This window comes from Plectrocnemia conspersa, unplaced genomic scaffold (genome assembly GCF_051122295.1).
Source record: "Plectrocnemia conspersa isolate PC_06_02 unplaced genomic scaffold, ASM5112229v1 ptg000010l, whole genome shotgun sequence".
NCBI lineage: Eukaryota > Metazoa > Arthropoda > Insecta > Trichoptera > Polycentropodidae > Plectrocnemia > Plectrocnemia conspersa.
In genome coordinates, this window is record NW_028277174.1 from 17,877,317 (window position 1) to 17,904,026 (window position 26,710).

Below are 26,710 nucleotides of genomic sequence, written 5' to 3' on the forward strand. Positions count from 1 at the left end.
TTTACGTAATTATCTCAAAACTCATTTTAAATTATACAAATCTGCATGTCAAATATTTCTTTGTGTTAATATGATATTAAATAAAATTTAAAAATGTACATGTGATATAACGTGGATGTTATCCTCCTGGGTATGAAGTAGATGTTAAGTAATAATTTTATTTACTGGTGTCTTAGCTGTGTTTGGTTTCGGATCCGCAACTTTCGACTAGTCAGCGAGCCATTAAAGCTATGTAAAAGTATCAGAATTAGATTATAATTATTTTAAAGCCATAATATTTTTTTTAAATTTTAACCCGTGACACAATTTAAAAAAATATTATTAGTTAGATTTTATCTACACCTGTAGCGTGGCAAATATACGTTGACTATTTTCAAAACAGTTGATTCTGTCCGATATGTACAGTCAGTAGGAAGCTACACTTGTATCTTTCGTTCACATAATAAAGTTATGTCGCTATAGTAAAAGCATATATATGCGTTCATTTAATAAAATAAAATTTATATTTAAATTAATACAAGTATCAAAATTTGGAAAATATTAAATTATATTATTGACTGTGCATAATGAATCGATTATTGTCACCGTAGGGAAGATTTTATTTTATCTTTGTGTTTAGTGTTTAGAATCGATAATAGTGTATTTGGATGATTACAATTTAATTTTAATGGTAGATCTACACTTTAATTTTTTTTTTATTTTGAAAAAAAATTCAATATATAATGATGCAGTTTGTTTTCAAAGATTTTGAAAAAAAAAAGTGGCCACACTGCTATTATTTTGTAGTAGATCAACCACTGTTAGCGAATCATAAATGACAATATAATTCAAGTATTATAATTTATAAGATGTATCATTTTTTATAATAAAAAACGATTTTTTTGTCATCTCATTTTTTCAGATTTTCCCTAAATCCAATACTTATTGGGTAATTTTGAAAAGGTATGCAAACATTTTTCAATTTAAATTTTATTAAATAAAAATTGATTACAAAAGTATACATGTGTTAACTTTAAAATAAAATTGATACAAATAAAAAAACAATTTAAAACATTAAAGAAAAGAAATATACAACTTAAATATAAAAGCTTTTAAGCCAAAATAAGATACGGGATGATAGAACAAGGAGAGGTTTGCGATTTAAGAAATATGATATATTATAAAATTTTATGGCATCATTTTTAGGGACATTTGTCCATTGTCATGTTAAACATTTAAATATATACACATAATAAAACACATCTATTATAATTTATAAAAGTAACTTTATTATAAACTCAATGCATATCTATCTAACTACTTAATAATGAACCAATAAATTAATCTTGATTGATAACAAATGAGAAAAGAATAAATTTATTTCAAATATCATATTATATATTTGAATTATTTAATGTATTGCAAATTAAAAAAATCCGAATGACACTGTACAAGAAGCTTTCCGTTTAAAACCTATGAAGTAATCTAATTTAAAGATTAGGTCATAAACATCTTATAAAAAAATAACTTGAAACCTAAAGTACATTAATAAACAGAGATCCAGAATATTTCCATCATCGACAATATTCATATAAACATATATATATATAAATACTTGAGCACTTCTACAATTCACACTGTATCATTAACCAGAACATTTATTATGATATACATTTTTGTTAAACACCGATATACGCATATATAAGAGTAAACTTTCTCAGTCGATTCTATTTTAATTTTATACAATAAGATCGAAATAATAAACAAACATAGCGTGTTTGACACGACTTAACTTTAAAACGTACTCACAAACAAATAGAAAGTTTACCGGCACATATACGCACGTAGAGGGTGGCCCAAAAGATACTTTATAAAGAATCTTTGAACTTTTTTGCCTGCAAATTTAATTCGAATCTTATGAACACAAGTTTAATATTAATTAAAACAACCAGTATATTTTGTGCCGCCCCTCTATATAATCACATATTTTTTTGTAATTTTTGTCATTATTGAATAAATTGTACAAAAGACGACTAAAGACGAAAGTTATTGCAGAAATGAGTATTATGTCTCTACGTGAACGGAATGATAATCAGAATTGTATTATGTGCTACTGAGATGTTTCACATATCAATTTATCTTCTTCATATATATGTATATATATTTTATAAACGACTCTACAAAATAATAAGCGTTTCGTTATAATAACTATAGGGTGAGTTTATTTACAAAATATTTTTATTATCACAATATTGGTACTTCCATGTTGTTCTGGATATATACGTACATACGTATATACATATAAGCGAGGAAATCAAGTGGCATTTTACGCGCACACGCGTAAAAAATCACACATGCTGGTATTTTATCACAGTAATGGCACATACTGTACAGTACAAGTTGACGGTAATACTGCATTACACGCATTTATATAAAGGTTACACATCAAAGCAAATAATGTCTGAAATGTTTAGATTCGCACAAAATAAATATAAACTGAATAAACACCGATTGAGTAATTGCAAAACAAATGTAAATATATTTGCATTAATACCAGATCACGTAGAAATCGACGCTTGAAAGGCCTAGTTGGATATATTATTTATACTAACTATTAATAAAAAATATGAGGGGCTTAAAAGCAAAGACATCAGAGTAAAAAAATAGAATATTCAATACATTTTTATACCACACCCACAGATTGAATTGTTATTAATCATAGTGCCCATCAAATAGGATATATATGAATGATAATATGCTTTATGTATCTTTTATAGAATAAAATAATGAGTATGTAGTCTAAATAATACCACATTAATAAGACGACAGTCTCCTTTTAAAGCCATCCTGCATGAATGGCAGTGTCATTTTGTGGTTTGTTAAATAAATTATTATATAACCACAGGCATTTGGATCGACATCTCTTCACAGCCCAAATCCATAAATTTTCTTCTAATGAAACTACTTATAGTAATAAATATGTTTTAATGTTAACATTAAAAATAAAAACTAGATCGCTATTAGAGCAGCTACTGAAAAAAACCTCGCAGATTTGGTATAAAAATATTATATCATATATGCTTTAAAAATGATCAGTTTGAAAATAATGACAGGATAAACACTTGATCAGCATCTCCATAACATTGCCCACGGTAAAATAATTTTAAACATTAAGTTATTTGATGGCAATGATTGCTGGAATTAAGAATAGCTCCACTATTAACGCATTCTAATAACAGTCATTCATAAATTGATCAGTTTTTGCTTTTATACCGCTCATATATGGCCATTCAAAACGTATAACACTTATAAACAGTAATTTACTGTCTATAGTCCGAATATCCAATCACACATACATCTCATCATAATCATCATCGTAAACATTATAATTTTTAATATATAATTGCACATCGACAAACATAACGTTTTTATATCATTATTCAATTTGTAAATCAGAACAACATGGACTTAAAAATAAAATTCTAAATAAAATTGACATCAGTTCATCATGCGGCGGTGTCGCGCAGCATTTGTTGGCTCGCTTTGTGAAAAATCGGATGCAGCAGAGTCGTCTGAAGCGAGTCATTGTGTACTTCTAACGAATTGAGAGCATAATGTAGCACCAGGGTCTTTAGAGACTTGTATATGTTGTAAGGTTCGGCGAAACCATAGCCCCGTTTCGTTTCGTTTATGATGCAATGGTAAATGTTGTCATTGCAGATGATGGACAGGGCGTGTTGGCCAGTGCTATTAGGCCGCACGAGGAAAGTACCCGTCGGTCGGTGTCTGAGCAGCCTTTCGGCTTTTTCGCGGTCATACCCTTTGTCGCAAAGCCATAGAGCTTCGTTCTGATGCGGTAAATTTTCCTCGGGCTCCTCCTCACCGTAATCTTCGTTCAACAGACTGTGTATCTGTACATCGAGTAGTCCACGTTTCTTCAGCCATCTAAAATACATATGCAAAGAATTAGTAATCATTCTCTTGACTTATTGCTAATTAGTTTGACAATTTAGTATAAAACTGATTCTATATCATATATCTGATACTTAATGTATTAAATTATTGATTAACCTTAGAAGTCCAAATGCTTCTGTCACATATTTTTTATTTTCTAAAGCCGCTTTAAATGACTTGATAATAAAATTTCCAGTATTTTATTTTATTAGATACTTGGGGATACTTCTATTAATATTAATTTAAGATATGGTAATCCCAAATATTTTACCTGGAATTGTCAAATTACTAAAATATGTCATAAAATCTGTTAATCCATTGATGAATTTTGCAAACAATTATTTGACCAATCTGTGCCAGCCGCTTGTCGAGTACCTGATATTGTGAATTGTTATCCATGGTTCTCAATCTAAAAAGTTTTGTTTTTAAACTTATGTATATATTTTCTCTAAATCAATTAAATTACCGTTTTTAATTCAACTCAACATTTGGACAATATTTTTCAGAGCATTAACCCTTTCCGGTCCTATGTCGAATGTCATTCGACATCGACTTTATTCCAGTGAGTCCTATGTCGAATGTCATTCGACATTTTTTCTTCATCAGTTTATTGTCAAAATACAAGCAAACATATTTTTTTCTCACTTGTATTTAGTGTAGCGGTATACTGGGATGAGGATTGAATGGTTTTTATGAGCATTTGAATGTATAACTTTCTACCTGAGAAGGATACAAAAGGTTTGTTTTAGTGGCTAGATTGGTACTCGTCACTCGGATCAGTTACGCTCGACCCATCCACGTGAAAACAATTTGATAATTATTATTACCGATACTTATAATTGTACTATTATTCTAATAGTTCGAACCCCTCAAAAATGCCTAGAATTACAAAAAAAACGCGATAACATAGAGTTTGAAAGAAGTGATGAAGAATATATTAATGAAGTGAACAGTGACTGAACTATTTGTTGAAAGTGAAAATGAAGACGTTTCTGTGGTAATAAAACAAACAAAACCGAAGAAGAAGATTATCTATAACTGATCCTGGACCATCTGTTCCCCCCGAGTGCTTGGAGTTCTAATTCTAGTAAAGAAATAAATAGTCGTACAATACCACGAGTCTACAGAGCCTTGAGCAGCAGTGATAACGATTCCGAATTTCGATCAAGATTATTACTTCCTGTTTTTATATTTAGGCGATAGGGAGCAAAGACTGGACAAAAAGGGTCATTTCTTATACCTCAACCTTCAAGGGAAGCATAAAGATTGCCTGGTATGCTCCAACAAAAAAAATCCTGGGAGTAGGAAAGAAACGCGATACATTTGTGTAACTTGTGAGAGAAAGCCCGGCCTTTGCATCGGTGAATGTTTTCACCGATATCATACTTTGGATGTGTATAAAATGTAATAATTAGAGCATTATCCTTACCTTCAAAAAAAAAAATTGTAAACATAAATATAGTTTTATTAAAAAAAAAAAACTAGATGTATTGTTTTACCTTGTAATTCTCTAAATCTTTTGTGGACCTGGTAGAAAACTTAATTTTTTTTTGTGGACCGGAAAGGGTTAAATTCCGAATCGTGAAGTTGTTGCTGACGAATCAATTGTCATATATTAATAATATATTTATTATTTGCGTGTGCATGCATAAGCAATGACAAAAAGGCATAACATGATCTCGTTCTACGCTTGATTAAAAATATTTGGGTCTCTTGACAGTTAACTAAATACAGGTGATTCAATTCGAGTTTTTTATGTTGGCAGCACTGTAAATAATCACACGCGTTCATCCACCAAGTTATAGCCGAGAAACTGTCAAAAATGTGCGAAAATCATTGAAAATTACATCAAAAGGCTGCTGTAAAAGGTCCAGAGAAAGCCATTTAATTGATATTATTTTTCGTAATTAATAAAATACTTCAAATTTTCGATTAATAAGAAAGAGATATCCTTAACCCTTTCACCGCGCTTGACGGCTCCAGCTGTCATGTCAAATAAGTCCCAGGTGCAGATTACGGACCTATCCTTCATGTACTTTTGAACTTAGATCACAGTTGTTTAATATATTTTAAGGATGAAAATTGCTTCAACAGTTTATTAAAACCTTTATCTAACGATATCTTTGAGGTTTGCTTAAAAACATTTATAGATATTATTGCATTCTGAGGGGTGAATATTGAGAGGTGCTAGAGGAGACCTCGTGACTGTGCTTTGGCCACCCTTCTCAGGGGGGGCAGCGCTATCGCTCCTTAGTAATGGACGCCGAGTAAACACAATTCGCGCGCGTTTTATTTCTCAAGGCTTCGATGAAATAGCCTCACATAGGCCCACGTAACAATATACTAAAATTAAATAATTTTCAAATAATTATTGCTGTTTCCAATACTCGCCACCGCGGCGCTGTCATCGATTTATCATAGAATTATATGGAGTGCCCCTTAAATTCCTGAATTTTGTATGGCGGTTTTTACAATTTGCACCGAATATTCGGCACGTTTCTAACATTTATGAATTGAAAAATATCTTTGGATATAAATGAACACGTTCGTTTTATTTTATGAAGTAACAGGATAAGTTTATGTAGAAAAAACTCATTTTTTAAATCATTAAAAACAGCGCTGCGCACGAATGTTGTATAGAAATTGTTTGAGTGCGGCCAAAGGGTTAAATTTGTTTTTTTTTCTAAAAATAGTTCAGAAACTGACGTTGAATCACCATTAATATTCAAAAAGATATTCTATCTTTTGTCATTGCATTCTTGGTTTTTTTTAGGTAGTGGTTCCAACATCTAGAACGGGTACAGAGTATACCATAAATAAATTATATATAAATAAGTAGGAAGCTTAATTTATGTGATTAAATAAATTAGACCGTAGAGGATTCAATAAGAAAAAAAATTTGTTCAGTAGATGTTAACCTAATTCAGTCCAATACTATAAAATAATATATGTACGTAAATTTAAAAACAAAACTTTTTAGATTGAGAACCATAGATAAAAATTCGCACTTCTAGGCTTTGACAATAGTCAAGTACTCCACGAGCGGATGGCAGTCAAAAAACTGTTTCCAAAATCAATCGATGGATTAACAGATTTTATGACGAATTTTCAAGTAAAATGGTTGGGAATTACCAAATATTTTTACCGTAATATGTTAATAGAAGTATCCTTGAGTAACTAACGAAATAAAATACTGGAAAATTTATTATCAAGTCACTCAAAAAGGCTCCAGAATATAAAAAATATATTGGGCATGACATAATACCTTTGGACTGCAATGGTAACATATTTAATACACGTGTCACACTTCATAAGTGGGATATTTATTCATTACAGTAAAACCTCGTTAAATCTAGCACATTTAGTTGCCGAAATACAATATATGGGCTTTTGCTACTTTGGCAAGAATTGAGGAAAGAATCGGATACATTTTAAATGAGCCGTTTTAATTTGTTTTAGCATATATATTTTTTTATTAAGTAATATATCGACATATAGATAGTGAAGGGTACTTATACTTGATTATATATTTAAAATATATAAATAAAATAAATATATAATAAAATAATAGTTTCTCAAACAAAGATATCTATTTATAATATTTAACTATGAATTAAAACTCGAATTAAAAATGAACTTAATCGTGTCAAATATTATCTTTGAATACATTTTGAAATTTGTAATACGAAATTTCATTCTCCTGGGTTTCAAATTAACAGATTTTTACTGTTTTATTTTTGGACATGCTCTACTGTGCAATTAGAACGTTTAAAAACTAAACCAATCCAAATTAATAACAAATCATCAATCAAAAAACGTGATAATAATAAATCAATACTTACGACATGTACTGCTGTAACTTCTGGCAAATATCGCTAATGTCAGGTTTCGAAGACGTTATGTCTCTTTCTATAGATTTCGATTGCTCGACTCGTTGATTTAAAGAAGCTGCTAAATCTTGATGACACTTTACAAGACCATCCTTACGGTTAATTAACATATCACAATTTTCAATCAAGTTAGACTTCTCGTGTGGCTGCGCCTCCTTTTGATACTTTTTATGTAGCTCTATCTGCTCTTTAAAGAGAATGATCGCCTTCTGGAAAGCGTCCAGCGCCAGCTTTTTGTGTTTGATATCTGATTCTACTAACTGATTCCTTTTCAAAAGCTCGTTGTACGCTTTACTCTTTTCTGTGTGTCGCTTCTGTATTTCTTTAAATTTTAGTATCAGGCTATTTAAATCTTGGGAATTGGCTAGTTCGTCCTCATGGCCTCTCGACAATGGATATAACAACTTAACATCTAAGCTCGTGTTACAGGTGGATAATGAGACTTTTTGGTAGTATTCTACCAACTCAACGACGGAATCGAACGTGTACGGTTCGCAAAAACCGTACCTGCCTTTTTGATAACATATCTTGATGAGCTTATTGGCGCCGCTCTTACGCACTGTCAACGTATATCCGGTGCCTTTGTTGGACGCGTCGCGTACGAGGTACGTGCCATCACAAGAGTCTTGAAGTTTTTCGTTAACTTCGTCCCTGCAGGTTATAAATTATGTATTATTTTTTAAAAATCATGATAAAAATATATTATATATTTATATAGTGCATGCATACCTAGTGATGGTACCCCAATACCACGGGGCACTGTTAAGGTCGTTGCAATAATTGAGATTCTCGATCATTATCTCAACTGTATGTAGTTATAAGGTCATAAAGACAATCTGCTGAAATATAAAATATTGTGATGAATCGAGTATGAATCTTGTATATAATTTATTATACTGTCTGGGAAATACTGAACTACTTTAATATCACTATAACCAATTACATAGCCTTGATATAACTTGACAATTTAAATCAAAATTATACGCTATTGAATCTGCATCATGTTTTGCCTTAAACTTTTATAGTGATACGCAGAAAGTATAAAAATGATTAAGAGAGAGAGCGTGGCGAAGCATATTATGCTAATCCCAAAAGAGGACTTTATAGTGATCCCATTGTCTTGATTCAATAATTTCCAGACAGGCTTTGAATAATTATATATGATATATTTACCTATTACTTTCATAAGACCGACTATGTCCAACTACAATTGGAAAACTGGTCAGCTATCTATCTAACGAAGCACCTGTAAAACATAATCTTAATAAGTTTAATTTGTTACTAACATACAATGATTCATTCTAATTGTATTATTACACCTGGTCATAAGTATAGTTTTAAATAACAATTGCAATCAATTAACTTTTGTTAAAACAACTATACGTCTGATTATTTTCTAATTACACATAACAGTGACATAAGCTCAAATTGTTTTTAACGTATCATTAAGATTAATGTTAAGTATACAGTTAGAAAATTATTATACATATGTGAGTTAAAATTATAGTTTAAGGAAATCATTATTATAATTAATTTCTATTAACATACTGTTTTCTAAATGAAGTAGTAGTTCATCATTAAACCATCGAGTATCAATGTATCATATTCAGAATAAAAAAAATTGAATATCATTTTACATATCGTATTTCACATTTGATGATTTTATGATATATAAATAAAGAATTTCCTGTAATAAGATGATATTTTGTTATTAATCATATAAACTGTAGTTTTTTTCCCATTTTACTAAATGTAGTGCAATGAAAAATAATAAATTTTAATTTCAACTAATATAATAATAATGGTAATGTTTGAAATGTTGTTAAGAAGATAGTAATATTTGAAAAGTAAATAAAACGAGACGTTTGTATAATCAATGTTTCTATTGAATCAGCTGGCAACGGCAAAAGTTAAACCGTTTCTTAGAAGTTATAAATAGCTGACTGAGTTGTTTTAGTGCACATATTTATTTCTTAAATTATAGAAACATGTATATATGTAAGTTGAATACATTTTAATGGCAAGCTCTTATCTAATGCAACAGTGGCATTATTTGAATGACTAAGTTACTCATATCCTTGTTGAATTAATGAGTAATGGTTAAAACATAAACATTAGTTAGGAGCATAATACTGTCTGCTTAGCAACAGTGGCTTACAAATATGGAAATAGCATATGATTAAATAAATAATGTATAATTTAAAAGAAATTTTTAATTGTAAAACTGTGAAATTATACATTATAAAAAATGTATTACACAGAAAAAAGAAATAAAAATAATGAGTTTCAATAGCTTGTTCTTTGAGTATAACTTCTATATTATTCATAGATATAGGCTGTCCAAAATAAAATATTAATATACCAGAAACCGGATGTTCAGTAGAGTAAAAAAATAAAACGTCAAACAATAGGGTCTGCATTTTTTGGAGCATTAATATATTTTACCTATGATTTTAGTATTATAATTAAACAAATACTTAAAATAAAAGGCTGTTTATTAAATTTAATTAATTTAATAAGCATTGATTATTTTAAGTTTTATCAAACGAAATATACTATTATTACATAATAATGAATCAATCACTCACTATGACGTAAAAATTGTCATTACAATGGGAACAGCAGCTTTTTGAAAAAGTTGGACATTTGAGATATCCCGTATCCTGCCGTTTCCTTTTTTAAAAAGTGATCTATCGAAACTTAAAAAAAAACGATTTTTCACGTGTTTCATGAATTTGAATTTAACTTAGGGTTAGATTTAAATATTTCATTATACTTTATAAGCCACTTAAAATTAAAAATGCATGAATTCATATTTCAGTTTTCATTTAATTCTTAATTAAGAAATATAAATAATTAAGAATGGTATTTTATTTAAAAAACGAATTATTAAATAATGCATAATGTTTAGACTATTTGATTGGATATACATAAATTTCGGAAATCAAAAAGTAGGCATCTCATAGAATTTCTTATTTAATGAAAAAATATTATGAGATTTGAAATTTTAATTTCATATTTTTGAAAATATATTCTATACTTCATAACGCAATAAAAGTAATAGTAATAATATTTTAATTCTTAATTATCTGCTAAGGAAATACCTCATAATTAACGAGTTAATGCGAAATATTTCACACCTATTTGATTTGATAAACATTAATTTTAGAATTTTTATTTTATATTTTTTATAAGTGGACAATATCAAATTTGTTATTTCATCTTGGGTTAAATTTCAATAATATTTCATCATCAATAAAATAATATGATAAATTTACATGCATTTGAATTAAAATTTATTGATAGAATTTGTTCAAAATATTGAATTAAAAAAGTAAAATCACTATTAAAACCCATTGCAAACCTTTTAATATTAGACTTTAAATTTAAATGTAGTTAGCCATATTTAAGACAATAAATATTATTAGCAACACAATTTTATTGATAATTTTTTTTTTTGATTATCTAATCAAGAAATGAATTAAATAATGTGATATTTAATTTCTCTAGCTTTAAAATACAAGAGAGTTAATTGTTTATAAATTTATCAGAAATAACCTTAAAATTTGGTTAATTTTTTATCGTTTGACAATGTTTCAAATTGAGAATCTATTTTAGCGATCGAGGCCGATCCTCTCGACGTACGTGATCCAGCTCGCGTATCGGTATCGGGTCGCAAGTGGAGAATGAACAAAAAAGAAGAGGAAGAAGGAATACGAGAATGAGAGAAAAAGAGGAAGAGGAAGAAGAGGATTGGAGGTTCGGGTCGAGGCTTCGCCGGTAGGGTCCATTCGGGGTATTGAGGTTATGAAGTATCGGAGCGGTCAAAGCATGCTAAAAAGCGAGGTCGAGGTCGTTCGGCGGGGAGGGGCTTACTCCGGAAGCGCACCTGCGGCGGATGCGGCGAACACTGTGACCGCTCTGCCGGCGAACGGGAAGAAGGCGGCGGGCGGCGAACGAGTCGTCGACCCTCAGGGGCGGCGTCTCAGTCTCACAGGCGAGGGGTGAGGGGGCGCCCCCCGGCGCGCGCTCCTCTAGCGGCTCTTCAGCCGGCGTCCGGCGATGCTTTGTGGCGGGCGCTCGTATGGCCACACTGGAATCCAATTGACAGCATCGGGACTAGACACCTTGTTTCCGATATTCTCGAGCTACAAAATCGACAAAATAACTTTCATTGTTAGCGTTAACAAGCTTTATCTAGCTAATCGTTTAACCGTGTGGTTAAATATTAAGCAATTGTTAAAAACATATTGAACGGGGGTAATATCGAACACTAAAATAATATTTTATTTTATTCATACAGTGACTAATATTTTATTTCCAAGTTCCTTGGCATAATGCTATTTACCAGACTATCGATATTTCTTCCTTTCTTCCTTCAATTTACTTCTTCCTTTATTTAATGAGGGAAATAAAAAATAAAAAACAAATCATTTTTTTCCTCTTTTTGATATCATATTATTTATTTAATCATTATATATTTGTATTTTCTAAATAAAAATGCGTTTTATTATATTATGCAAGCAATGTTTCAATTTTATGTTTACTCTTCTGCTTTAATAATATACATTTCGAGCCTAGTTGTATAAAATATAAAATGAACCAAATAAAGTAATATTTTTATATATATAAGACGGATAAACTGGTATTTGGTGATTCTTGCACCCCACTCTAGTAGAACATGGAACAGTATAAAAGGGCAGTGCTCGTCTTATATGCGCCCTTAGATTATCTTTATCTCCTTATATCGAAAGTGTTCTCGAGCTCATGTTGATAAAGCTCCGAAGTTTACTCAGTCTCCGATGGCGCATGCTTCGGTCAACCGAAAAGCAAAGCCTTAGCGGTGTCTCATCGTAAATTGAATAAAAACAAAATTTAAAAAACTTCTAATGGGCTAAAATTGCCCTATTTCTGTATTTTATCTAACGGTTGATGTTTTTATATTTGTTAACTTAAGAGTTTCTATATGTTGCATTTCGAAAATCCTAAATTTAGTGTAAATTTATTTGGTCGGTCTTTTTTGTGACATATTTTAAATTATTTGCACAGTTACTATCACTCTGAAACTTATTTGCGTTATATCGGCATTCAGCGGCATTATTATACAATTAAAAAAAGGCAATTGTGGTGTTGGGGCTTATTTATATTTATATGTATATATATTTCTGTATATTTCATTATGGCCAAAACTTGGCGACAATCTGGTAGCACTGGCGTGATGGTTTTTTCTCGCGATTGACAATCTTCGGGCGTTTGGACGCTCGCCATCGCGCGCCAACCCGTATTTTGTAAACAACATGTAATCTTTATCAATCGTCAATAAAATACTACTAAAGCGCGACTAAATTAGTAAAATAATTACTAATAATTACAAAAGATCTAAACTTTTTTTCTGTGTATAAGTTAGATTTTAAGACAAATATTATTTATTGCAAAGTGTTTCATGTTGATTCCCAAAATTTTCAACACTTTTGTAGAGATATAAATTCGATACAATTGAATCGTTGCAAAAAGTATTTACTTTCATTTACACAAGTGAAAGAGTGACGACGTCAACAAGACTTAAAAAAATATTTTAAACATACATTTTATAAAACTTAAAGTAGAGATTTATATGAACTGTATCAAGTAAAGTGATATTGAAAAATTGCATTTTAAACAAAAAAAAACAAAATCTGTTTGGTTAAAAAAGAATACTTTTAACAAAAAGTTGTTTACTATAATTAGGCGCACCAGCGATAAGTGCATTTTGTTTTTTATTTATTTTTAAAACCTGTTTGTATGTTTATTTTCAGGATTTCCTAATATTTTAACCTGAACATCATATTTTAGCAATTAGGTAGTTGTCAGGCTGGAATGACAAAGAGAAAGGGTCTTTAAGAAGATTTATTGTCATTATATATAATTACATAATTATGTTATGATTTTGTGATGCGTCGAGAAAAACACTACCGGTCGTTCTCTCGACGCGTTACAACACCAAATGTTGTTTTCGCCGCCACATTGTCAGTGTTTTGCTAGCGTGTCAATAATAATAAATCGGTAATAAAGCAATAAATCGCCTTCCCCTCACATATAATATTACGCATGTATAAAAATAATATGTAGAGGGGCAATACAATTCTTAATCGGTCCATATGATTGAATCGATTTTAGATTTATCAATTGCAGCCTTAAAAATATTTTTTATTTATTTGGCCTAAATTTTTATCTATTGGCTGAAATGCTCATAAACGTGTAGGCCGTTAAATTTAGTTTTACGGCCAAAGTTGGCCTCGCCGTCATCTGCGCGAAGTTCTAACACAGAGCTTCGATCATGAGCGGCGAAAGTGCTGTTCAGCCTGCGGAGGCGCCTCAAGAAGGCGCGATCGCAAATGAGGCCCAAGGAGAGCAGGAACGCGATGTGAGTTTTTTCGACTTAATTCATAAATCATAATCTAGGTCTTTCGATCTGCGATGACGTTCCAAGAATTTCGTTAGCCCATTTTCATTAATTTGACCTAATCATACACATGAGCTATTTAACAAACGTAATTGGGTCAAAATATGAAAATTATATAAAATTATAATATAATATGGTATATACGTTATATGTGCTATTGCTGTCTTATTCTACTTATATAGTTATGGTGTAATATGTTTTGTTCGGTTTCGGAAAAAAAACACGCGTTTTTAAAGTCGAGAAATTTCATGAACATCTAATTATAGATTTTACATATTTATTATTAGAAAATCTTGTTATGATATTGACATATTTAAGGTGTAAGAAAGAGGAAAATGACGCATGATTGTAGAGATATAATATAAGAAAGCTAACATCGCATTAAAACAAAGTTTTCTTTAATTTTCCACATTGTTTTACAATTTCTGATCATAAAAAATAATGTTTTTTGTCAAACCATATTAACGTAATTATGAGACGTTTACTACTTTATCTAGTATTTGCAATCATGAGTGATGTTTCTTTATCTTTTCAATATCTTCGATTGGTAAAAATTTAATTCTTTTTGCCAATTTACTCAAAATGGACGCATGGACCGATAACAGAAAATAATAATAGTCAATTCCATAACATTCATAATATAAAATGGTATTTTAACTTGTTTTTTGCACTCCGATGTTCAATCTTTTATGCACTTCGACATAGAGGTGTATAAGAGATTAATTATAACAATATAATCAGTGATATTTGTTGCTGTTTGTTTGAAATAAGCTGTTGGATTTTTGGCTCCAATAACTTTACTGTAATACGGAAAGCTGTTTGTATTTCAAACAGATATTGGTACTTGTTTTTAATGCCCTTTATTAATGAAAATGTCTTCACACATTAATGAAATTAAAATTTTGATGGCATTTTCATCCGGTACTCAGTACTCATTTACATATATGGAGAGTCAAAAGTAAGATCTTGATGAGGACAAGTGGATTTTACATTTGAGACTCGTCGGACGATAGGTCAATTTGGCTTCTTTTACTTTTATGATCAAATTTCTATCCTTGATTTTCACCGGAAAATCTGGGTGATTTGATTGCAAGTTTCTCTCGAGTTATGAAGGTTTCATTGCATCATTGGATAAACTCAGAACACTCGACACAGAGTGACTATGAAACTTTAGGGGGCGTAGACCTAAGGGTGGTTGACCTCGCGGCCAATGAAACTTCGGTGAATCTAGATGGATTCTTTTATTAAGTTATAATTACATTTGACTATGGACGATTTCGTCGTGACGTTTCTCGCGATGTAGGTGTGCAGGTGGTGATGTCTCAGGGCTCTGTGGTTGCGTGCGGCGAGTGGTTCGGGAGTTCCAGGAGTAATCTTCTGGTTTGTCGGTGAGGGCGCGTGGCTGGTTCCTCCGGATGGCTGCTGGTAGATCTTGACTCTCTGGTCGTCTGTGTCGCTGGCTCTGCTGTATGGGCCGTCTCCTATGGTGCCTCCGATCGTATGACTCAAGTGCCGTGAACCGTCTGCCCTCTCCTCCTCGGAGTCCGGGCTTATATCCTTTAGGGGGATGCACGCTAGCTGGCCAATCGCGATTGTGCATCGCTCTCCTAGCCAATCGCTGCAGTGGCTTCTTAGAATTCGAGAAATCGGATGTGTATTTTCGAAAGCGAGTTTTTTTGCTTAGCTCCAGACTTTCGAATTCTTCGGAAAAGATTTGCATTATTGTGGTGATTGAGTGCGTCCGTACCGTTTTGTCACAAAAGGAATTCTCTTAACGACCCGTGTTGTGTGGTCAAAAGAAATCCCTCTTGTACCATGATGTTTGTCTCATTGTTAATGAATGAACGTTTTTGGTCACGGTCATTAACAATGAGACAATCGCCCTTCTAAATGTGCCTATATGTGTGGTCGCCACAAAACAATATAATGAAACATTTTGCAAATTGTACAAATATTTGATCAAATAATTTAAAGACATCCTATCAATGAAGATTTAGTTGTAGACCCTTTTTTAAGTGCTGAAGAATCAGAATTGCAATGCATTGTAAATCAGACAGTTGTCAATAATCACGGGTGTTCAAAGTGTCAAATGTTAGTTTGCAACAGCACATTTACGAAATGGATCGCTCAACGCTTAAAAATTGTTGAAGTGTTCTACAGAAATAACAATTCTGTAAACAATTGAACAATTATGATTTATTACAAGATTATGGTCAATTTCATTGTCCTATTGGGCGAACAATTGACCATGTAGTGAAACAATTTGAAGAAACTGGAAGCGTTGAAGATAGTGTAAGGCTTGTAAGGTATAAAATTCAGGTAACACAAAAACTGAAGCGAAGAATTTATGCAGATTGGGTATTTGAGCAGCAGGAAGTTAATGCTGATTTTCCAAAGAAAGTTTTCCTCCTTTATGAGGCACATTTCTACCTCTCTAAGCAAAATTGCCGCATATGGGGTGAGGGAAATCCTCATGTGATTCACGAGAGACCATTACATGCCCAAAATGACTGGTGTGCATTGTGGTCAGGCGGCGTCATTGGGCCTTACTTTTTTGAAAATGATGAAAGTCGTCGGACAGTCAACGGTGAATTATTATTTCGATTACTTTTTGCACGAAATTGAAGATATTGATGTGGAAGACATGCAATTCTAACAAAACTTGCCACACATCTGGTGCAACGTTAGATGTTTTGCGTAAAAAGTTCCCAAGTCGCATTATTTCAGATCATGCGATTTAATTTTATTGGATTTTTTGTGGAGAGTCGGGTGAACGCCGACAAACCCTTATTTACCTTTATCAGTTTCTAAATCTAAAAAAATCGCTAATTATTTTTTTAAATGATCACGCCGTGAATGGTAATTTTGAAGCGGTTGATGATTTGTTCATTCAAGATGGAATAAAAGCATTGGAACAACATTACTCTTAACCTATTTGTGATCATTGATTAAACATTATATTTTATTATTACAGATCAATGCAGAGATCGATGCGGCACGGGAAAAGATGCAACCATCAAAATTAGAGTCGTTCTTTGCCATAACAAAATCGCTGATTATACGCGCCCTTGTCGTTTACTTCATAACTTCGTTTTTCCGAAGACCTGCGCCTGCTCCGACTGATATCAAAGCGGCAAATCTTCCTCCTCGTGGTCCATCGCTGAATATGTTCGCAGACGGCACCGTTTACGACGTATACTGTTACATATCTGAGAAAGAATACTTTGAACCTAGTGATTTTGAAGACAAAATGGTTTGGTTTAAACCCGGATTGGTGTACGGCGATTGGACTGCCGGCGAAAACATGGACGGTACTTACACGTTCAGTACTACGATTCAGACTTCGGAAGAATTGAGAAATAATGGATCTATCTATTTACATACTTATGTGACAAGAAACGGAAAGTCGCCAGATCCTAATAGTGGCAAAGGAGTTTATGCCGGACAACACATGAGTTATGCGAGAAAGACTTTGAATAGATTTAAAAAGCTGAAGTATTTAAAGACTCATAATTTATTGACGGGTGAGACTGAAAAATCGCCCGAAGAAATTTTAAAAGCGGAAACGATGAAAGAAGAGATTGTGTCTCATTGGCATGCAAATTTGACTATCAACATTGTTACGGATCAGACTAATTGGGTTCAGGGGAGTGTTCCGCCACCTTTGGACGAATACATTAATTTCTTACCGGATGGGAAAAAGTATAAACCTCCAGTGTTTTACAATGATTATTGGAATATGATGAGGGATTATACTCCAATAAATAATACAGTAAAAGAGCTGGAATTGCGTTTGACTATTCAACCGTTGAGTTTGTTCAAATGGCAGATGTATGCAGCTCAATCGATGAAGGACAAACTAGGAATGTTCGCTAGTTTGAGCTCTAGCGAACAAGACGAAGATCAAGATATTGTAAAAGAGTTATTATTGGATACTTCTCCGTATCTCGTAGGTATCACTATTGCAGTATCGCTCCTGCATTCCGTCTTTGAATTATTGGCATTCAAGAATGACATTCAATTTTGGAACAATAGGAAATCACTCGAAGGACTCTCTGTTCGGTCGGTGTTCTTCAACGTGTTTCAATCTGTGATTGTATTTTTGTTTGTGTTTGACAATGAAGCAAACACGATGGTAATCATCTCATGTTTCATCGGATTGTTGATCGAAGTTTGGAAGATCAACAAAGCTGTAGATTTGAAGTTGGACAGAGAAAATAGAATCTTGGGTATAATTCCGAGAATATCGTTCACCGATAAAGGATCATATGTCGAGTCCAGCACTCGCGAATACGACAAAATGGCTTTCAGATTTCTTCCATGGGCATGTTTCCCTTTGCTCGTCGGTTACGGCATATATTCGCTGTTGTACAACGAGCACAAGGGCTGGTATTCGTTCATCTTGAACATGTTGTATGGCTATCTGCTCACATTCGGTTTCATCATGATGACGCCGCAACTGTTCATAAATTACAAAATGAAGTCTGTCGCACATATGCCATGGCGGATGATGTCATACAAATTCCTCAACACTTTTATAGATGATATATTTGCATTCGTTATCAAAATGCCAACTATGTACAGAATAGGCTGCTTCAGAGATGGTGAGTGTGATTATTACTAAACAAAAAATTTGAACTTATTATTTCTATAACGATACGATAAACTGATCATGTTTTGTTCTAGTAAATTTTGCTTTTTATAATCTTTCACTTATGTTAAAAATTATTTATTGATTATAACTCGCTCTGATATGTGTTATGTTAGTGTAACTGATTTTTTCATATCACCGAAAAATATAACAAAATTATATGTCACACAAGTATTCAGTGATAAAATCGACTAACTAGAAAAACTACTAGAAAAAACTAAAAATTGAAATCAAAAAAATATATAGTATGTATTATAATCTCTCATAATCAATAATAAACTACTATAAATGATATTTTACAAAATTTGAATTATAATAAACAAAATAGACCAGTTTATTGTATATTTACAGTAACATAGTGTTATCTTTTAAGCAAAATTTACATTGATAAATGGTATTTAATCTGTGCAAATGTTTGTTTTAGATATTGTGTTCTTCATTTTCTTGTATCAGCGTTGGATCTACAAGGTTGATGTTACTAGGGTTAACGAATTCGGTTTTTCGGGCGAGATGGAGCAGCAGGCCAAACAGACCAGTGTAGATACGCCCGCCATAGAAGACACTCCAAAAGATACGCAACTTAAAAAGAACGAATAGTTACCAAATAATGTTGTTTTAGCTAATTATGTATTTATATGTTATGTATATTATGTAATTTAACTCTTTCGGTGTGGCGATGATATTTGTTAGTATTTAAATATCAATTAAAAAATTCAAGTAGTAGGACAATAATAAATTGTGTGAATTGAATTTTTTTATTGAGTTATAATACATCACTTGCCACACTGACAGTATTATGACTAAACGCATATATTGTTAATAATTATTGTATATTGTCGCTTAAGTCATTGTTCGATTCCTATTTAATATGGAGCATAATGTATTTATATTAGTTGTTTTTTTGTTAATTTCACTTTTAATTAAGGTGGTTATAAATTAATTTAAAATGATTGTATTATTTTAATTTATCATTGCAATGATTGATTAATCATGCAGAAAACCATTGTAATTGGAATATCTAGATTCATTCCAATAATTTAAAAATATGATTAACAATACAGAAAGTACAAGTACAATAATTTTGTTTCATTCATGTCTTAAATTAATGTATAAAAAATAATTTAAAAAATCAGCTTTTTGATATTATTTAAAATTAGATTAATTTATTGCCATTATTTAAAAGTGGTATTTATATATTGGTTCAAAAGTATACACATTTTGATGCAATTATTTTGCAACAAGATACAAAAAATGTAAAAGACGTATGAGTTGTGATAGTGAAATTAAGAGGTGTAATTTTTTTTTATTTTGTGTAGTGTTCATTGCTTTTTGAGGTTCCAAATTTCTGGGAATTGTTCATTTTATCCAGTGCATAATGCGGGAAAATATTTTTACCATATGATGTAATTGCTGTTGTGGCTATTTGAGCAAGTACATACAGACTGGATGGGGAAATTCATTTAATATATTTTAATTTCATGTAGCATAAAATATAGGTTCGGGATAAGTTTGATATTAAAAATAAAATGCAGAATAAAAAAAAAACTACTTATTAAAAATAAAATAATTGCAATAAAACTTGCTTTTTGTAATTTCATTATGAAATTTAAAAATGATTGAAGTGCTTCTTTTTAAAAACATTTTCTTGATACAGATGTTAAAATACGGTAGTTAAAAGTGCAAATCAATGTTACTCTTGATTAATAAAATGTCCACTTGACTAGAGTGAATCAATTGTTGAGTTCTTAAGCGGAAATTTTGTGGATTTTTATTTTAAAATCTCCGGTGTCTGAAAAATAAAAAAATAAAATGAATATCACATGTTTTTTATATTGTAGTAATATATAGCTGTTTCCCAAAAAAATTATAGTGTTATAAAATATATAATATAAAATATTTGCTTAAGAATGTAAAATTTAGAAAAATATAAAAATAATTATTAAATATACAAATATGGAAGACGGTCGCGACTTAGCTGCTGATGATCTCCGGTATCACTATCCTTTTTGGAGACGGAAAGTCACAGGTGTATGCAAATGTATTGACTTGTGTTCTTTTAAACAATATAGCATCTGAGAAATGGTCCTAGATTCAGGAATAATTTGTTCTAGAGGCGGCCATGGGCCACATGAATGTAATGCTGATGTTATCGTTACTGTACAAATATTGGCATATGCAGGTGTCATAGATCTCGTCAAATCTAAAAACGCGTCTATTACATCATTCAAGAAGTCATCTGACAAAGACGAGAGTCTAATTGTTCACAAGATGAAGTCTGAATGTGTTTCGACACAAATAGATTTATCTGAACTCAATCTTTGTCTTGATTTTAAACTAAAAATAGATTTGCTAATTTTATAATTGCCGTCTGAGCTTTGGTATTTGTTCAGACTTTTCATTAATTTTCTTACCTAGTAACCTAGTTAAGGATGAAGTCTCTTTTTGGAGATTTTCTTAAGGAAAGATCCTTCTGAAAATATATGGACAGGCGCAGGAGATCTATAGTTTCTTTTACCACGTTTTTTGAATACTAGTGTGAGTTAAAAGGATGGATGCTATCCAGTTTTTTGCTGGATAATAAACCTGTAGACAAGTACGGTGGTTGATTGGTATCATAAAATATGCAAAGGTTTCTGCGATTTGTAACATAATTAATCTGATAACACAGTGGAAAATATTTTTTGAAAATTAATCCGAGTCGATCAGTGATAATGAAGCGAAAAAGGTTATTAAATATTTAAAATATTTATATCGCAAAGATTGAGCCATATAAGTAATATCCCTTTACTAATAAATACATTTAACATAGCTTAACAATTTAATCAGTCAATGCGAAGGTTACAAAACACTAATCATACTGATTAAAATCAAATATTATTTATAGCTACTTGTTGACTACAATAGTAAGAATATTGTTATTATGGCATTGTCACTTTCTTCAAGGTTTTTGTTTGTTTGTACGTTTATAGTTTCCTGTAAAATTCATGATAAAATTAAGTAATATATTTAATGTACTTGATATAAAACCAAACTTACTTTGTTGGGATTTTATCGCTACTTTCTACTTGTCTCTGTAATCTATCTTTTTAGTATTTACCTATCTTTCTATTTGAAAGTGGCTTTTATTTTTAAATTATAGAATGTTAAATAATGATCATAATGAGAGTGGATATTCTTGTAATGCAGCGTGTTTACGTGAGTTGAGATTAATAATATTCAATAATACAAAAAACGAAGTTTCAATAATTTATTACAGAAAAATATATTTATATAATCAAAAAATATTACTATTTCATTACTAATTGCAATAAGACGGTATATGCAGTCGTTATAATTAATCAATATCTTCTTCATCGTTTTAAGTTTGTTTTTCACATTTTTTCTCAATAAAAATACCTACTTAACGTAATGAAATGAAATTCTGTACAATAAAATAAAATTGTATTCAGAGATTTATTAAACGATTTAATTATTACATAATTTCAACGATTGCCATGGAGTCCATCAGCGAGCGACAAGCATAATACATTTTCTTGTTACGTCACAAAAACTTGTCAGTCCTGCCGCCATGGTGCATCCAGTGTGAACGAATAAATCGGTCCGCACACACTCCCCCCTTAATACAGGAATAAAGATATGAGCTTTAAGTGAATGCTAATGTCTTCATCTATCCTTATATATTAAAGTGTTGTTTACGAAAGTCATTTGAGACGTTAACTTTTGCAAAGGAGGTTTTAATAGGATTTGATATTTGTATAAAATGGCAAATGTTTGACTGAAAAGTTGTGTCTTAGATTGAGTTCTATAAAAAGTTTAAGATAAGTGTTTATCTCAATTAAATATTTCGGAAGTTATTTGAGACGTTAAAAATTGCATAGGAGATTTTAACTAGATCGATAAAATTTGCAATTTGTACAAAATGGCAAATGTTTGAATGCAAAGTTGTGTCTTAGATTGAGTTCTATAAAAAGTTTAAAGAAAGTGCTTATCTCAATTTAATATTTCGGAAGTTATTTGAGACGTTAAAAGTTACATACAGGGCCGGCCCTATGTTATTTGGCGCCACAGGCAAAAACTAAATTTACACCCCCCCCTATTAATATTTTAATAACTCATTACATGAGCTCAGAATATATTAAAAAAAAGTCTTTAAACGGAGGCACTTGCTTAGAGGCTGCATATCGGACCACGGGTTGTGACATTTTAACGTTTTAAAAATTTTGCGTGAGTCGGTCGTGAGCGCCTCGGCCAGTTGCGGCGCCTCACGTGTCACCGCTGTAGCCGTGTCACGCGCGCACCGAACACCCGCCCGGCCCGAACAGGAAAGCCCAAATCGGAAGCCCGCAAACTCACGATCGCAGTTTTTTTATATACATTTTTTTTACTTGATTTACAATTTAACAAATAATTAATAATTCATTTACTTAATTATTAAATTTAATTAAATATTTAAATTTTTAATAAATTTAAATTATTTTTTTGAATTATATATCCATTTATTTAAATATCAGATTCAATTAACTATTGAATTTAATTATTTGAATTTTTATCTATTTTAAATTCTTTTTTAAAATTAAATATTCAATTATTTACTTATTAAATTAATTATTCCAATTAAATATATAATTTTATTAACTATTTGAATTAATTATAGGATTAAATTAATTATTTGAATTATATATTTATTATTAAATCGATCCAGTTAAAACATCCTAGGCAGAAGTTAACGTCTCAAATTACTTCCGAAAAATTAAACCGAGGTAAACAATTTCTTTAAACTTTTTATAGAACTCTATCTAATACACAACTTTGCATTTAAACATATGCCATTTTTTACAAATTGCGAATTTTATCGATTCAGTTAAAACCTCCAAGGCAAAAGTTAACGTCTCAAATAACTTCCGAAATATTAAATTGAAACAAACACTTTTTATTAACTTTTTATAGAACTCAATCTAATACACAACTTTGGATTAAAACATTTGCCATTTCTTGAAAATTGCGAATTTTATCGATCCAGTTAAAACCTCCTAGGCAAAAGTTAACGTCTCAAATATCTTCCGAAATATTAAATTGAGACAAACACTTTCTTCAAACTTATTATAGAACTCAATCTAATACAAAACTTTGCATAAAAACATTTGCCATTTTTTGCAAATTGCGAATTTTATCGATCCAGTTAAAACCTCCTAGGCAAAAGTTAACGTCTCAAATAACTTCCGAAATATTAAATTGAGACAAACACTTTCTTTACCTTTTTATAGAACTCAATCTAATACACAACTTTGGATTAAAACATTTGCCATTTTTTGCAGATTGCGAATTTTATCGATCCAGTTAAAACCTCCTAGGCAAAAGTTAACGTCTGAAATATCTTTCGAAATATTAAATTGAGAAAAACACTTTGTTCAAACTTTTTATAAAACTCTATCTAATACACAACTTTGCATTAAAACATTTACCATATTATGCAAATTGCAAATTTTATCGACCCAGTTAAAACCTCCTAGGCTAAAGTTAACGTCTCAAATAACTTTCGAAATATTAAGTTGAGACAAACACTTTCCTCAAACTTTTTATAGAACCCAATCTAATACACAACTTTGCATTAAAACATTTGCCATTTTTTGCAAATTGCGAATTTTATTGATCCAGTTAAAACCTCCTAGGCAAAAGTTAACGTCTCAAATAACTTCCGAAATATCAAATTGAGACAAACACTTTCTTTAAACTTTTTATAGAACTCAATCTAATACACAGCTTTGCATTAAAACATTAAAAATTTTTTGCAAATTGCAAATTTTATCGATCCAGTTAAAACCTCCTAGGCAAAAGTTAACGTCTCAAATAACTTTCGAAATATTAAATTGAAACAAACACTTTTCTCAAATTTTTTATAGAACCCAATCTAATACACAACTTTGAATTAAAACATTTGCTATTTTTTTGCAAATTGCGAATTTTATCGATCCAGTTAAAACCTCCTAGGCAAAAGTTAACGTCTCAAATAACTTTCGAAATATTAAGTTGAGACAAACACTTTCCTCAAACTTTTTATAGAACCCAATCTAATACACAACTTTGCATTACAACATTTGCATTTTTTTGCAAATTGCAAATTTTATCGATCCAGTTAAAACCTCATAGGCAAAAGTTAACGTTTCAAATAACTTCCGAAATATTAAATTGAGACAAACACTTTCCTCAAACTTTTTATAGAACCCAATCTAATACACAACTTTGCATTAAAACATTTGCCATTTTTTGCAAATTGCGAATTTTATCGATCCAGTTAAAACCTCCTAGGCAAAAGTTAACGTCTCAAATATCTTTCGAAATATTAAATTGAGACAAACACTTTGTTTCAACTTTTTATCAAACTCTATCTAATACACAACTTTGCATTAAAACATTTACCATATTATGCAAATTGCAAATTTTATCGATCCAGTTAAAACCTCCTAGGCAAAAGTTAACGTCTCAAATAACTTTCGAAATATTAAATTGAGACAAACACTTTTCCCAAACTTTTTATAGAACTCAATCTAATACACAACTTTGGATTAAAACATTTGCCATTTTTTGCAAATTGCGAATTTTATCGATCCAGTTAAAACCTCCTAGGCAAAAGTTAACGTCTCAAATAACTTCCGAAATAATAAATTGAGACAAACACTTTCTTTACCTTTTTATAGAACTCAATCTAATACACAACTTTGGATTAAAACATTTACCATATTATGCAAATTGCAAATTTTATCGATACAGTTAAAACCTCCTAGGCAAAAGTTAACGTCTCAAATAACTTTCGAAATATTAAATTGAGACAAACACTTTTTCCAAACTTTTTATAGAACCCAATCTAATACACAACTTTGCATTAAAACATTTACCATTTTTTGCAAATTGCAAATTTTATCGATCCAGTTAAAACCTCCTAGGCAAAAGTTAACGTCTCAAATATCTTCCGAAATATTAAATTGAAACAAACACTTTCCTCAAACTTTTTATAGAACCCAATCTAATACACAACTTTGCATTAAAACATTTGCCATATTATGCAAATTGCAAATTTTATCGATCCAGTTAAAACCTCCTAGGCAAAAGTTAACGTCCCAAATAACTTTCGAAATATTAAATTGAGACAAACACTTTTCTCAAACTTTTTATAGAACCCAATCTAATACACAACTTTGCATTAAAACATTTGCCCCTTTTTGCAAATTGCGAATTTTATTGATCCAGTTAAAACCTCCTAGGCAAAAGTTAACGTCTCAAATACCTTCCGAAATATTAAGTTGAGACAAACACTTTCTTTATCTTTTTATAGAACTCAATTTAATACACAACTTTGGATTAAAACATTTGCCATTTTTTGCAAATTGCGAATTTTATTGATCCAGTTAAAACTTCCTAGGCAAAAGTTAACGTCTCAAATAACTTTCGAAATATTAAATTGAGACAAACACTTTTCTTAAACTTTGTACAGAATCCAATCTAATACACAAGTTTGCATTAAAACCTTTGCCATTTTTTGCAAATTGCGAATTTTATCAATCCAGTTAAAACCTCCTAGGCAAAAGTTAACGTCTCAAATATCTTCCGAAATATTAAATTGAGACAAACACTTTTTTAAACTTTTTATAGAAACCAATCTAATACACAACTTTGCATTAAAACATTTGCATTTTTTTGCAAATTGCAAATTTTATCGATCCAGTTAAAACCTCCTAGGCAAAAGTTAACGTCTCAAATAACTTCCAAAATATTAAATTGAGACAAACACTTTCTTTA

The 26,710-nt window shown here is 31.0% G+C and overlaps 2 protein-coding genes across 5 annotated transcripts; one reads left to right on the forward strand and one right to left on the reverse strand.

The window, feature by feature from the left end:
- Positions 1-1,245: 1,245 nt before the first annotated feature.
- On the reverse strand, positions 1,246-11,944 carry Pi3K21B (phosphatidylinositol 3-kinase regulatory subunit alpha). 4 transcript variants are annotated; one of them, XM_088195031.1, is made up of 5 exons: positions 11,713-11,944; positions 8,997-9,069; positions 8,553-8,662; positions 7,776-8,474; positions 1,246-3,924 (listed from the first exon to the last, which is right to left on the reverse strand). In XM_088195031.1, the coding sequence occupies exons 3-5, from the start codon at positions 8,618-8,620 to the stop codon at positions 3,486-3,488; spliced, it is 1,206 nt and encodes a 401-aa protein (XP_088051157.1). In that variant the 5' UTR covers positions 8,621-8,662; positions 8,997-9,069; positions 11,713-11,944; the 3' UTR covers positions 1,246-3,485. The 4 variants fall into 4 exon arrangements, with proteins under 4 accessions (XP_088051157.1, XP_088051159.1, XP_088051158.1 ...); XM_088195033.1 differs by having other exon boundaries at positions 8,553-8,659; positions 11,713-11,918; XM_088195032.1 differs by having other exon boundaries at positions 11,700-11,894.
- Positions 11,945-14,082: 2,138 nt separating this feature from the next.
- On the forward strand, positions 14,083-19,992 carry LOC148230806 (putative lipid scramblase CLPTM1). The gene is made up of 3 exons (XM_088194426.1): positions 14,083-14,226; positions 17,240-18,869; positions 19,341-19,992. Exons 1-3 carry the CDS (start codon positions 14,140-14,142, stop codon positions 19,511-19,513), a joined length of 1,890 nt encoding a protein of 629 aa, XP_088050552.1. The 5' UTR covers positions 14,083-14,139; the 3' UTR covers positions 19,514-19,992.
- Positions 19,993-26,710: the final 6,718 nt, after the last annotated feature.